Consider the following 14,896-nt stretch of genomic DNA (forward strand, 5'->3'; position numbering starts at 1 on the left):
GGTATTCCTTAAAGGTATTTTCCTAAACTTATATGCAATTATATGGATTCCTCCATTTTAAGATTGCATTCTTTCCACAAAAGTTTTTTTTATATAAAATCCTTTTAAAGTTTCAATTTTTATTTTATACCAGAATTACAAGTGGGCACTTTTACTTCATAGGAGATTGTCTGACAAGGTTGGCTATCAAATGAATTTTACTTTATTATAACTTTCAGTATTTTAACTTAGACATCAGCCCCAAAGCAATGAGCCTTGGAATGTTCTACTTGACAACATAATGGGATACTTGATAAGATATTGAATGTGGAGCTCTAAGATTTTCAGACAAATACTACTTGAAGTTGCGTTTTTCTGGTCTTTCCAGCACCTTCTTTCTTCCTTAATTCTAATGCTGTAAAAATTTTTTTACTTCTATTCCTTTTAATGTCCCATTTTGCAGTGGAAACATTGCCAATTAAATATAACTTAGTATGGACATCATAAAGGAAAAATGTTCCAAAAAGTAAATTACTTTTACAGATAAAAATTTCAAAAGTTTTAGCATATTGTCTAGAATATATTAGGTGCTCAGTATTTTTAATTGAATCTAAACTTTAAATTTTCTAAAGTGAGTTCAAATTTTTGAATATTGAAAAGATGCAGAATAATTAGTATATTTTTTCTGTTAAATTACTATTTGATTAGTGTTAAAAGGTATGATAGTGATCCCCCAATTATGTTGCTTATAATCTTATTCCCCTGATTCTACTCATCAGCTATATAGCTAATTGAGGGTAAAGAGATAGTGTTAGGAGTTTAATTAATGTAAGCTTATATACTGCTTAGATCTTTCTGCATTGGTAATAGTCACTGTGTTTTTGAGTTATCCCTATTATGTAATGAATTTTTCTTGATTAGCCAGGATTGGAGGTTTTATGTTAACATTATATTTAAAATTTTTTCATTGTACATGAGCATTCAGCCCCAGCCAACTCTTTGAGTAAAAACTTGGTTGGTGTGATACCATATCCTTGCAAGTGATTAGATTAATATATTCAGGGCTCCTGCTAGCCTTTACAGTGCCTTTGCATGAATTAAGGAAAGTTACCTTCTCTGAGTGGAAGCCACGTTTCATGGGCTGGGAAACAGAGCAGAGGCTATATTTCACCACTTTCTTGACCCCAGGTACTTTTGTCCTGAGCACAGCCTCTACAGCTGTACATGGCAACTTCTGGATAAGTTGTGAATATCAGTATCTCTGAAGTCTCTGTGCATAAGATCAAATATGAACTATATATTTTAGCATATTCATGTTCTTCATCTTGGCGTGCTTTGTGTGCTGTGTAGGTAGTTGTTTGTGTGTCTGCTGGATACAGACATAGTGCTGCTGTCACAGAGGATGGTGAATTATACACATGGGGTGAAGGAGACTTTGGAAGATTAGGTAAGATTTTTTTAAATTGCAGTTACTCTCACAGAAAAATAGAAATGATGGTTCCTAAGAAGTAGTGAGACTAGATTTAATAGGCAAAAAAATTGTTATTTATTTTGTTAGTTTTAGCTCAGAGGAAGATAGTTTTTATATAGTGAATACCTGGATTCTAGTGCTGAAATTTAAGCTGTAATTAAATCCACCAGGCATTTACTGCGTACCTATAATGAGCAGACACTGAAGGATTAAGGGGTAAGACACTTTCAGGGGTAAGAAAGATACCATCATGATCCTGAAGTGTGTAATCTAGTTAGTAGTGAAAACTAGTTGACATGAGCATGATCCTAGATAACGTTAGACAAGTGTTGGGAGAGGAGCACATATAGCATATTCTAATTATTCACTGAAGGGACTGGGTCTCTCAGTGTGAGAGCAGCCTAGAAGATGAGATGAGAAGATACTAGAAATGATTCTTTCTTATTTAATTTTACTTTGAAAATACCTCATTTCTGTCATTAACTTAAAATGTTTATTCTACCTGTGAAGTAATGGCCTAAAGAAAAAGAGTTAACAACATTATTTCTTTGTTGTATATGTTTTATCCAAGGTCATGGTGACAGTAATAGCCGTAACATTCCAACATTAGTGAAAGATATTAGCAACGTAGGAGAGGTTTCTTGTGGCAGTTCACATACTATTGCTTTGTCTAAAGATGGGAGAACTGTATGGTCTTTTGGAGGAGGAGACAATGGTATGTAAAAATTTATTTATTGATAACTTTGGGCTTGTTTTCTTGAGATTTCAAAAAAATTTACTTTTCTGTTGTACATGCCTATTGTAGAAAAACTCAATATTAAGATGAGCAGAAATTTAAATTTAAATGAACTGTTTCAAGAAATGTTGCTATAGCTGTTGTTAAAACTTTCATAGATGGACCTCTAAATGATATATATTTAAATATGTACATATATTTCCATATGGATGTCTTTTTTGAAAACCAAAGCAGACTCATATATACCTTAGCTATTTTATAACCTGTTGGTTTTTATCTAACAGTATTTTTTAAAAATGTTTATTTATTTTTGAGAGAGAGACAGGGTGTAAGCGGAGGAGGGGCAGAGAGAGGGAGACACAGAATCTGAAGCTGTCAGCAGAGAGTCTGATGCAGGGCTTGAATTCACAAACCGTGAGATCATGACCTGAGCTGAAGTCAGATGCTTAACCGACTAAGCCACCCAGGTGCCCCAAAATAGCTCAATGTATTCTTTTATGTGATTGTAACACAACTTAAAAAAAAAAAATCAGTTTATTATTGTTGAGTATCTGGGTGGTTTCCAAATATTTTCCTGGATCAAAACTACACAACAATAACTAAATCTTTGTCTACTTTTTCACAACTACCAGCAGTGTGAGATTGCTTATTTCCCCATATCTTTCAACAACAAACCATGGGGCATTAAGATTATTTAAAAAAATAATTTCAGTAGTGAAAATGGTATCATTTAATTAGTATTTCCTTGATTCTTAGGTTGAATTTGTTGTTGGCCATTTGTTTTTCTTCTTTAGTGATTTGCCAAGTCTTATATTTCAGTAATTATTGGATCTGTTCAAAAATTAATAATAGATACATACACAATCTTGTGTAGAATGTATTTATTACATCGGCAAATTTGAAGTTAGAAATATGACCATCATAGTGGAGAAAGAAAAACAGTTTTCCATGTCTCTCAAAGTTGTTTTAATTACTTGAAATTAAGATTCAGAAGCCTGTTGGTTGTTGGTTTCTATCTTGTAACAAAAACATTCATTTGTTCACATATTCTGCTGTCAGAAACTTAAGAGTTTTGCACATCTGTCAGGTACATGATGGAAAGATGAGCAATATTTGCCAAAATAAATACTTAGGTAAAGAATAGAGGTTCTTTAAAACAAGTAAATTTTTTAATTTGAATGTGTGTGTGTGTGTTTTTTTTAAATAGGCAAACTCGGCCATGGCGATACTAACAGAGTGTATAAGCCTAAAGTTGTTGAAGCTTTACAAGGAATGTTCATTCGCAAAGTTTGTGCTGGGAGCCAGTCTTCACTTGCTTTAACATCAACAGGGCAGGTAGGACTAAGGGATGAGCATAAAAAGCTTAAATTATTTCAGAGGAGTAAGTAACTAAAAAGTAATAATCATAATTAAACTTTAAAGTTAAAAAATATATTTTAAAGGCAGTCTACTGAAATGAAATATTTTCTCCTGTTTGAAGAGGTGGAATATTTGCAAAGGAATCAGATTTTCTCACCTGTCCTGTATGATCCAGATAAACCTGCCCTCAGCCTCCTGTTCTTTGTATAAAACCTTTTTAGCACTCAGCACCCCTTAAACGTTTTCCTAAAAATTATGGTTAATGGGAGAAAGTGCAAATAGATCTTGTTGGAACCAGTGATAGGAACTAAGAAGGCAAGAAGGTGATCAAATAGAGAGGGCAAGGAGAAATTTCCAAGTGGAAAATAATCTGAGGGGATAGGTATTTGTAAGAAAGGGTGTGTCAGGCTTAAGGTGGTCAGAGCTTTAGAATACCTTTATATAAACTTTTGAACTTCTGTATGCATATTTTGATTTCTGTTTTTGTTGGTGTTAGAGAGGGTCCAGGTATGGTGATAGATTGATGATAATTTCCTTCTTATTCCATCAGCAGTGACAGTGAAAAAGTGAGCTGACCACTCATTTTCTCTCATGTCAGAATCCATTATGTGCCAGGTAGTGGTATAAAAATGTTTTGTGACTAATTCACAAGACAGATGAATAGCAAAGTTGAAATTAGCATATAGTTTAATTATTTTTTGAGGGTCTAGAATGCCTGTGTCCTAAAAAATTGAACTATTCATTACCCTGTATTTCATTACATTAGTCATTTGTTACAATGCTGGATGCTGCCTTAAAATCTGAAATTTCTCTTGCACATCTTTGTCACTACGGGTTTTGTGGTAAGAATCTGTGAATTGAAGACAGCAGATGCTCACTTGTTTGATGTATAGCCATAGTCAAATCACAGACCTCCCTGGATCATCATGTGGTTCTTTTGTATGAAACGATTAATGATTTCCATTTTGCTTACAAATGATCAGATAAGGTAATTATGTTTATTGAAAGTTTGTATAAATTATCAAGTACTATTCAGCTATTAGTTGATAATACATTTTACTACCTTGAAATCCAAAGGAACTTGTAAGTTAGTTGTGAGATAGAATAGTTGTATCATGAATACACGAAGTTATGTGAAATCAAATATATATACTTAGGAAAAAATAAAATAAGAGAGAAATACTTTTAAATGGCAAGGATACTTCTGTTTACTGTTACAGTTGCTAAGCATAAGGTGATATCTGCTTTTCCCTCAGTCCTCTTAGGCCACTTCACTGCTGACTTCCCATCGTATTAAGTGTGATTCTTATGTTGAAAAATACAGTATGTATTTTTTAGACAACAGAGTCCCTAAATACAGGCCAAGTGTTTCTTTATCTGGTGTTCAGCCAAAGTAACTTGGCAAGAGCAAACTCTAGCTATATGTGTCTTATTGACAGTACTGTATTGTACTTGAGTGATTTAGGAGATTTAGAATGACTTTGACTACATATTTTTTCATCTTACTTGTGTTTAGTTCTTAACCCCTCCGAAGATAAACCTTTAATTGTACTGGAATTTTGTTCTTTCTATCTTTGTCTTAAGTAGTTTTCTAGCAACTGGTACAAGTATTTGCTGCTCATTTTTTGTTTAAGAGGTTTAATCTCTCAGTAGTCTTTACTAAAAGAATTGCAAGACAAAAAAAGTCCCAAACCTGGTGGCGTAAGGGTTAAAGTCTCTATGACGTTACCACAACCCACCGAAGGGAAAAGAAGGTCATTTAGTTTGCTAATTGTTTTGATTTGGGGTTGCCAAACTGGCAGTCATTCACCCTTTTATCTTCCTTGTCATCTCACCTTTCCCCCAAGCTTCTTAAATCAGTCAGTGGTTGTTGTAGTAATTAGCCAAAAAAAAAAAAAAAAAAAAAAAAAAAAAAAAAAAAAAAAGCAGATGTTCAAAGAGAACTGTGTGGACTCCTGCTTCATATGGCCATCTTTGTAAGTGATCATTAAAATTCTTGTAACAATGAGGTGTGGTGGTTTTTAACTAAATTATAAACATCAGTCTTGTGATTTATATCATTCATTTTATATGTTTATACCTTGGTCTAGTCAACCAAGAAATATTTGTTGAGACCTGCAGAGTGAGAAACACATGAAGAAGTTAAGATAGCAACAGTACTTCTAAGCCAAGATTCTTCTAAGATCCTTCCATTTTTTCTGTGACCAGTTATTTTTCTTTTCAGTTTGGCTGCTTGTCTGCGTATATAGTAAACACTTAAAAACAGCACAACAAGTAACTGAAAATCCTTAACAAGTCAGTAAATATTATTTTTAACAACAGAAAGTTATTATTTAGTATCAAACCACACTCTTGTTTAATAGATGATATTTATTTTTAAACAGTGTAAGTCTTTGACCTAGTAACACAGGATGTAACATGTAGTGCTGTTCTGTTTGTTTCAGGTCTATGCTTGGGGCTGTGGAGCTTGTCTGGGTTGTGGTTCTTCAGAAGCTACTGCTTTGAGACCCAAGCTTATTGAAGAACTGGCTGCCACAAGAATAGTTGATATTTCTATTGGAGACAGTCATTGTTTGGCTCTTTCTCACGGTAACGTTACTTGTTTTTAAAAGAAATAGTATTAACTATTACCTTCTATAAATGTATTACATTTAAATTTGGCTTTTCTTGTGTTCTCCATTTTGTTTTTAGATAATGAAGTTTATGCCTGGGGCAATAATTCGATGGGGCAGTGTGGCCAAGGAAATTCCACAGGTCCTATTACTAAACCAAAGAAAGTGAGTGGCTTAGATGGCATAGCTATTCAGCAGATTTCTGCTGGAACATCACATAGTCTGGCATGGACTGCTCTTCCTAGGGATAGGTAAGAATGCCCACGTTTAAAAATGCGTGTGTTCTAATAACGACAGAAACACCAATAAAAGCAAAAATAATTATACTCTGTTCATAAAAATGACCTTCTGAACATTTCTAGTATTGGTATTTTTACTATCAAAGCAATGACATCTAGAGTTCTTTTGATTTGAATGTTGAGGTTAGATATGTAAGCAAGAAGTTTATACCCTGTATTTAAGATATTTTCTTAATTTAAGTGTCTTCTAAACATTTTGAATTCCTTCTCTGTCTCTAGATAATGATTTCAAAAATTAAATGCGTATTAAGAGGAAGTTACATTAAAATAATTTAAATTAGAACTAGGCTTTATTCAACAGTTGATTAGCCTCAGTGGCCTTTATGTGGTTGGTTTTTGAAAAGAAATTGGCTGTACTTCTAAATAAAAGAAGTTACTTTTGTAGGAATTTAGCTTTTTCCTGAAGTGGTAACAGTATCTTATTAGATAATCAGGTAGGTGAGTTTTAGACAGTATTAGTGTGAATTTTAAGGAATTTTAGGGTTGTTTGAGATACATATTTTCTTATGCATGTGGGCTAATTTAAACTTGACATGTATTATATTTTCATTCTAGACCTTTGATTCAGATGGGTTTATTAGGACATTCTAACCAATTAAAAACATTTATAGATATTTACCTTCCAAAACAAAAGCTAAAGATATAATAAATTGATTATAAATAATTTTCTATTAACATTAAATTTGCAACTTTCCACTTCATATGTAGATAATTGGTTCTCAAGATCCTGACAATGTTCACAAGAGTCATTAGGTGTTGTTGTTTTAATAGATTTCAGTTTATCATTATATAGAGTCAGGCTGTTTTTCTTAATATGAAATATACATTGTATAGACCCTTAGAACTAGAAGCCTATAGTAGGTCATGTGACTCAGCCCTCTGCCTTTAAGTGAGTGAATATCCAACCTTCCAAAGCAGTTTGTGGTTATATGTTTTCTTCTTGAAGAACTCTAGGGATGGCAAGTGCTTGGTTTTCCTTGGTTGCTAAAATGAAGGGTTTTAACTTTCATAATCAAGAAGATCTTCTGTATATCTTATTGAAATCTTTCAGCTTTAGTAATGGTTTAAATTTTGTTTTTGATCATGTGTGAAAATTCCCCTGTCAAGTCTGTTACATGATTTTCTTCTTCCTTCTAGACAAGTTGTTGCGTGGCACCGACCTTATTGTGTAGATCTTGAAGAGAGTACCTTCTCACACCTGCGTTCTTTTCTTGAGAGATACTGTGATAAAATAAACAGTGAGATTCCCCCACTCCCTTTCCCTTCATCAAGGTATGTTATATATATGTATATAAGGGGTGTGTGTGTGTGTGTGTGTGTGTGTGTGTGTGTGTGTGTGTTTGCTCATGTGCACGCCTACACCTATTACTCATTTTGAGTTTTGACTTACTGTTCTTTTTGTCCTATTTTGCCCTCATTTATATTAAACTCCTTTAAAATCTAAAAAAGAGCTAACCTTCAGGTACTTACTGATAATAACCTTTAAGAAAAATTACCCATAATTTCACGAATCATGTTTTAAAAATCACTATTGCTCATAATTTGACAAAATTTTTAAAGAGAAAAAAAATGTTACCCAAACTGGGTAGAACATGTTCTTTTGTAGATCAGAAGTTCATAGTAGTTTGTTTGGTTTCAGGGAACACCACAGTTTCCTCAAGCTGTGCCTGAAGCTGCTTTCAAATCACCTTGCTCTTGCGCTTGCGGGAGGGGTGGCTACCAGCATTCTTGGGAGACAGGCAGGTCCACTTCGAAATTTGCTCTTCAGACTGATGGATTCAACTGTCCCAGATGAAATTCAAGAGGTAAGCATATAGGACTTGGAATCTGTCTCTCCAGACACATCTTTCCCTGAACTTGTTGCTCATAAATTCAGTCATATATTGGAAAAATTCAATTGGATGTTCTTTCCCTTACTCCTATTTTCTTGGTGGGAGTAAATGTTTTTGGTTAACTCATCCTTTAGACAAAAGTCAGATGTTATCTTTGGGAAACCTTTCATTCCCTGCTCTCCTGCCAGGTTAGGTTTCTCCTGTATATGTTTTCATTGCATCACAATGTTTTGGAATTGTCTGTTCACATACAGCTCCTTTTCTCTCAGAGGATGAATTTCTGAGGGCAAGGACCCAGTTTTATTTTTTTATTATGGTAGAATACATACAACTTAAACTTTACTATCTTAACCATTTATTTTTTTATTTGAGAGAGAAGGAGCATGTGAGTGGGGGAAAGGGGCGGAGGTAGGGGAGGGGGAGAAAGGGAGAGTGAGAAAGATTGAATCCTAAGTAGGTTCTGCGCTCAGCTCAGAGTCCAATGTGGAGCTTGATCCCATAACCCTGAGAAACATGACCTGAGCCCAATCAAGAGTCAGATGCTTAACCTACTGAGCCACCCTAGTGCTCATAAGCCATTTTTCAGTATATAGTTCAGTGGTGTTAAATACATTCGTAATATACAACCATCATCATCATTCATTTTTGTAATTCTTTTCATCTTATAAAATTGAAATTCTACACCCACCAAACAATAAATCTTCATTCCACCCTCTCTCCAGCTTCTGGCAACCACCATTCTACTTTCTTTCTCTTTGATTTTTGACACTCTAAATATATCATGTAAGTGGAATCATTTACTCTTTGTCTTTTTGTGACTGCTTATTTCACTTAGTGTAATGTCCTCAGAGTTCATCCATGTTGTAGCCTGTGTCAGAATTTCCTTCCTTTCTAAGGCTTAATAATCTTTTGTATGTAAATATCATGTTTTGCTTATCAACTCATCCATCATCTTTAAGACCTTGGATTAGCCAATAGTTTCCTAGATATGACACTGAAAGTACAAGCAACCAAAAAAAAAAAAAAAAAAGAAGTTGGACTTCATCAAAATGAAAAACATTTATGCCTCAAAGGAATATTATCAAGAAAACAGACATACAACTCATAGAATGGGAGGAAATATTTGTAAATCATATGTCTGATAATACTCTAGTTTCCAGAACATATAAAGGATCCTTACAACTCAACAATAAAAAGGATGAATAACACAACTTTTTAAAAAAAATTTTTTTAGTAACCCAACTTTAAAAATGAGCAAAGAATCTTGAGTAGACACATTTTCAGAGAAAATATGCATATAGCCAATAAGCACATGAAAAAAAAAATGCTCACCAGTGTTAGTGATTAGGGGAATGCAAATCAAAATCACAATGAAATACTGCTTCAAACCCCCTCAGTGGCTACAATCAGAAAGACTGACAATAGCAAGTAAGTATTGGTGAGGATGTGGAGAAATTGAAACTCTCTTAATTGCTGGTGGAAATGTAAATTGGGACAGCTGCTTTTGGAAGATAGTTCCTTAAATAAACATTAAATTACCATATAATGTAGCATTTCCACATCTAGGTCTATACCCAAAAGAATTTTCACTCAAATCTTTTACAGGAATGTTCATAGCAATATTACTCATAATAACCAAAAAGTGGGAATAAACAAATGTCTGTCAACTCATGAATGGATGAGCTAAATGTGGTATGTCCATGGAGGATAATATTATTCAGCCATAAAAAAGAAAGAGGTACTGATACATGCTACAACATGACTGAACTTTGTGAACATTGTGCTAAGTGAAAGAAGCCAGTCACAAAAGGCCACATATTACATGATTCCATAAATATGAAATGTACAGAGTAGCCAAATCCGTAGAGAAAGAAAGTAAATCAGTTGGTTGTGAGGGGTTTGGGGGAGGGAGAGATGGGGAGTGACTGCTAACAGACACAGAATTTCTTTTGGGGGTGATGAAAATGTCCTAAAATTAGAAGAGGGGTGATGGTTGTACAACTCTGTGAATATACTAAAAACCACTGAATTTTATACTGAAAAAAGGTGAATTTTATGACATGTGAATTAGATGTCAATTTAAAAAAAAAAAGCAAAAAAGATAACCGATTTTTCAACTTGAGAGACATATCCCTGGCATGCAGGTAGAAGAAATACTAACCTGGTGGTGAATGGGGACTTTGAGTTTTTAATATTTATCAGAAATGAGGTAGTGTAGTATTTTTAAAAGGTCAAAAATCACTGGAATAAAATAAGGAAAGTGAACGTTAAAAAATTATCTTTAGAATTGTTTATTTATTCCTTGAATGTCTTTGATATCTACTCTGTTAGGAGAGTCCTTAGGAGATGAATTCTCTCAGAATGTGTACGGGCCTGTTTCTGTTCCTTATCTCTGAAACTTCTAGTAACTTAATCCATTTGTAGCAATAATCACTGTTGCTGCTCTTTTTTGTTTCTTTTTAAATGCTTTATTTTGAGCCATTTGTTGACTTCAGGAAAAGTTGCATAAAATATGGTTTTCTCACTTAGCTTCATGCTAATGCCATACATAACCACAATACAATTATCAAAACCAAGAAAATAACATTGGTTTAATACTATTCATTACCCTAAACAGCTTATTAGAAATTTTATCATTTTCCCACCAATGATCTTATTCTTTTGCAGGAATCACATTCAGTATCCCATATTAGAGTTGATGTTTCTCCTTAGTCTTCTGCATTGTTTTTTCCTCATTTTTTCCTTGTCTTTCATGACCTAGACATTTTTGAATATTGGTCAGTTATTTTATTGAATATCTATCTCTTATGTTTTCTTATGATTGGACTGAGGTTATACATTTTTGACAAGAATGCCACAGAAATGATGATGTGTCCTTAGTACATCGCATCATGGGGTTCATGGTACTGATATATCTTACTACTGGAGATTTTGACCTTGGTCAGTTGGTTAGGGCGTTGTCTGCTGGGTTTCTGTATCCGTCAGTAGCTTCTGAGAGAGGGTAGACAGGAAAAATATTCTTTGAAAATGTCCTCAAAATGAAGTAGTTTGTGAGTTGAATATTTTCACGAATAGTTGAGAGTGTAGTATTCTGATCTAAATCATTTTCCTGTAAGAATTCATTCTCTTGTAGAAGTCATTGTCTTCTAGTTTTCAGTGTTATTGTTCAGAAAAAAATGCATTCAAATTTTTATCCTTTGTATAGAAATCTGTTTTCTCTATGGGTTTTATAGCAAATTCTGTTTGTCCTTTGTGTTCTCATGTTTCAGTTGATGTGGATCAGTTTATACTTGGGTGGACCTTTTTAATTTTGAAACTCATCGCCTTCAGTTTTAAGAAATTATCTTGAAGTATATTGTGTATTGATTTCCTCTTCATTGTTTTCTGTCTCTCTGGAACCCCTTATTATTTAGGTTACTAGACATCCCCTTATTATTTAGGTTACTAGACATCCTGAACTAAAAAGTCAATACTAAATACTAAATACAAGTCCTCATAATTTTTCTTTGGTTTTCTTTCCTGTTTTCCATTTTTTCCCCTCTACTTTATGAGGAATTTAATTTTATATTCTAACTCTTCTAGTCAGGTTTTTTAAATTTCTTCTTTTGTATTTTAAATTTATAAGAGCCCTTAATCTTCAAGTGTTTATTTTTTCTTGTCCAACACCCTCATTTTACTGATAAAGAAGCTATAGCCCTGAGAAATTATGAGGCCTAAGATAATGTAGCTATTCTTTTTTAAAAAAAAAAAATTTTTTTTAACCTTTATTTTTGAGACAGAGAGAGACAGAGCATGAACGGGGGAGGGTCAGAGAGAGGGAGACACAGAATCTGAAACAGGCTCCAGGCTCTGAGCTGTCAGCACAGAGCCCGACGCGGGGCTCGAACTCACGGACCCACGAGATCACGACCTGAGCTGAAGTCGGACGCTTAACCGACTGAACCACCCAGGCGCCCCTGTAGCTAGTCTTTATAGCTACCTGAACATTTGTTGGGTTAAGTTCTTCTCATTTTAAAATTCTTAACCTCAGGGCGCCTGGGTGGCTCAGTCAATTAAGCGTCCAACTTTAGCTCAAGTTATGATCTCACAGCTCACGGGTTCGAGCCTTGAGTCAGGCTCTGTGCTGACAGCTCAGAGCCTGGAGCCTACTTTGGATTCTGTCTCCCTCTCTCTGCCTCTCTCCCACTCACATGTGCATGTGTTTTCCTTCTCTCTCTCTCTCTCTCTCTCTCTCAAAATAAACAAACATTAAGAAAAAATTAAAAAAAAAATTCTTTTTTTTTTTTTTTTTTTTTAAACGTTTATTTATTTTTGAGACAGAGAGAGACAGAGCACGAACGGGGGAGGGTCAGAGAGAGGGAGACACAGAATCTGAAACAGGCTCCAGGCTCTGAGCAGTCAGCACAGAGCCCGACGCGGGGCTCGAACTCACACACTGCGAGATCATGACCTGAGCCGAAGTCGGACGCTTAACCGACTGAGCCACCCAGGCGCCCCCTTTTTTTTTTTTTTTTTTTTTAAACGTTTATTTATTTTTGAGACAGAGAGAGACAGATAAAAAAAAAATTCTTAACCTAAATGGCTAATCCTCAGGGAGACCTTCCATGAGCCCATAGGCCATGTTAATTACGTGTGTGTGTGATTCAAGTTTGTACTTTCCCTATGTGACTCCTTTCACACTTGTAAAAACTTGCTCAGGATCTCTTTCCCATTAGACTGTATGCTTATGAAAGGAAGGCTTTTGTCTGTCTTGTTCACTTGTGTCTACAGCACTTTGCAAAGAGCCTTACCAGGACCTGAACTAAAAAGTCAATACTAAATATTTGTTGGATGATGATTAGCTCTTAGTGGCAAATTCAAAATATGTATCCTAGTTTACTTAAAGACCTCTAAAGGACTTGCATGCTTTCTTTTTTCATGTCACTTTTTCAGACTTCTGTGATCTACTTTCTTTAGACTTTTGTGATCCTAATAATCAGTGCATTTTATTTTTCATGTATTTCTTTTAAAAAGGTAAGGACTAGGTCAATAAATACACTTTTCTTTTTTGATACTAGGTGGTAATTGAAACTCTGTCAGTGGGAGCAACCATGCTATTACCACCATTACGAGAACGTATGGAGTTACTTCATTCTCTTTTGCCCCAAGGACCTGATAGATGGGAAAGCTTATCTAAAGGACAGGTGAGCCTTTACACTGTATCTGAGTAAACCAGTAATATCACACACACAAAAATAGAGGGAAATAAAGCTAATCAATTGCCATGTGTTCATGGAATAATTCTTGATGGGTCTAGTAAATCCTAATATTTAATGTTTTCTGCTGGAAGAGTTCCCAGAATTCTAATGAAGGTGAAGCAAATGATAATTTATTAAATGATTTGGGGCTAGTTATTAAAATTTCAAAATTTGTTACTTATATTGTCAAGCCAGAGACATTTTATAATGTGTTGAGTTGAAATCAAGGTCATGTGCTACTGTTGGTTCCATGCCCAGAATGTTATGTGAAATTTCTTATATAAAAACTAAAAGATGACTGTGAAAATATATTTGAGGATATAAATATGTTTATTTCCATTTTTAATATTACATTATTAATATTATATACATTAAAATAAGTACATTTTGCTCAACTCAAGTAGAACAATCAATTGTAGAGTTGTAGATTTAAGGGAAAAAGTGGTTCTTACTGGCAATATAATCCACCGATGACTCCAGTGAGTATTTTTTACTAGTTTAGATTTCAGTTGATTCATTTGAAATATTAGAATAAATAGTTACATTGATAATTCTGTAGAACAATGTGTAGTATAATTTATCTGGTAACATTTCCTATTCTTAAAGTGCTAACTAAAATCATTATGCAGAGAATATCATTTTGCTTAGAGTTTGGGTATTATGTGTTATTGTAAAAAGGAATAAAATATTATTAGTTACATTTTTAAAATTGTATTAATGGGATAGCTTTTCTTTTTTAAAATTTTTTTAAGTTTTATTTTATTTTTGAATAACAGAGTATGAGTAGGGAAGGGGCAGGGAGAAAGAGAGGGGATCCCAAGTATGCTCAATACTGCCAGAACAGAACCCAAACAGTGGATCATGACCTGAGCTGAAATCAAGAGTCGGACACTTAACTGACTGAGTCATCTGGGCACCGGGATAGCTTTTCTTTTAAATACATGCTTCCTAAAATATCAGGATATTAAATGGAATTTTTTTTCTTTTTAAATGCATTTTAAACTATTTGTACCTATTTCATGGATGAAAATATTTTTCTTTAGAGAATGCAACTGGATATCATTCTGACAAGTTTACAAGATCATACCCATGTAGCTTCCTTACTTGGCTATAGCTCACCTTCTGATGCTGCTGACCTCTCTTCTGTTTGTACTGGCTATGGAAACCTGTCAGATCAACCTTATGGCACTCAGAGCTGCCATCCAGACACTCATCTGGCTGAAATTTTGATGAAAACTCTCTTAAGAAATTTAGGATTTTATACAGTAAGTTGCTCTTTTTCTTTGTAGTAAAAAAAGAATAAAGCTTGGGGTTTTTTGGTTGTTTATTGTTTGTTGTTTTCTTGGAGGCGATAGGGATGGCTTCAGGTTA

General features: G+C 34.2%; 1 protein-coding gene across 10 annotated transcripts in view; it reads left to right on the plus strand.

Moving 5' to 3' along the window:
• The window catches only part of HERC1 (HECT and RLD domain containing E3 ubiquitin protein ligase family member 1), a 187,125-nt gene that overhangs the window by 58,533 nt on the left and 113,696 nt on the right, over positions 1–14,896 (plus strand). For all 10 annotated transcript variants that reach the window (XM_042988679.1, XM_042988678.1, XM_042988686.1 and 7 more), the window contains 9 exons: positions 1,330–1,426; positions 2,022–2,165; positions 3,394–3,521; positions 5,990–6,134; positions 6,237–6,408; positions 7,594–7,728; positions 8,096–8,261; positions 13,346–13,471; positions 14,569–14,790. In XM_042988679.1, the coding sequence (XP_042844613.1) occupies positions 1,330–1,426; positions 2,022–2,165; positions 3,394–3,521; positions 5,990–6,134; positions 6,237–6,408; positions 7,594–7,728; positions 8,096–8,261; positions 13,346–13,471; positions 14,569–14,790 (1,335 nt within the window). The remainder of the gene's footprint in view (positions 1–1,329; positions 1,427–2,021; positions 2,166–3,393; positions 3,522–5,989; positions 6,135–6,236; positions 6,409–7,593; positions 7,729–8,095; positions 8,262–13,345; positions 13,472–14,568; positions 14,791–14,896) is intronic.

The sequence above is a fragment of the Panthera tigris genome, chromosome B3, assembly GCF_018350195.1.
Source record: "Panthera tigris isolate Pti1 chromosome B3, P.tigris_Pti1_mat1.1, whole genome shotgun sequence".
Lineage (NCBI taxonomy): Eukaryota > Metazoa > Chordata > Mammalia > Carnivora > Felidae > Panthera > Panthera tigris.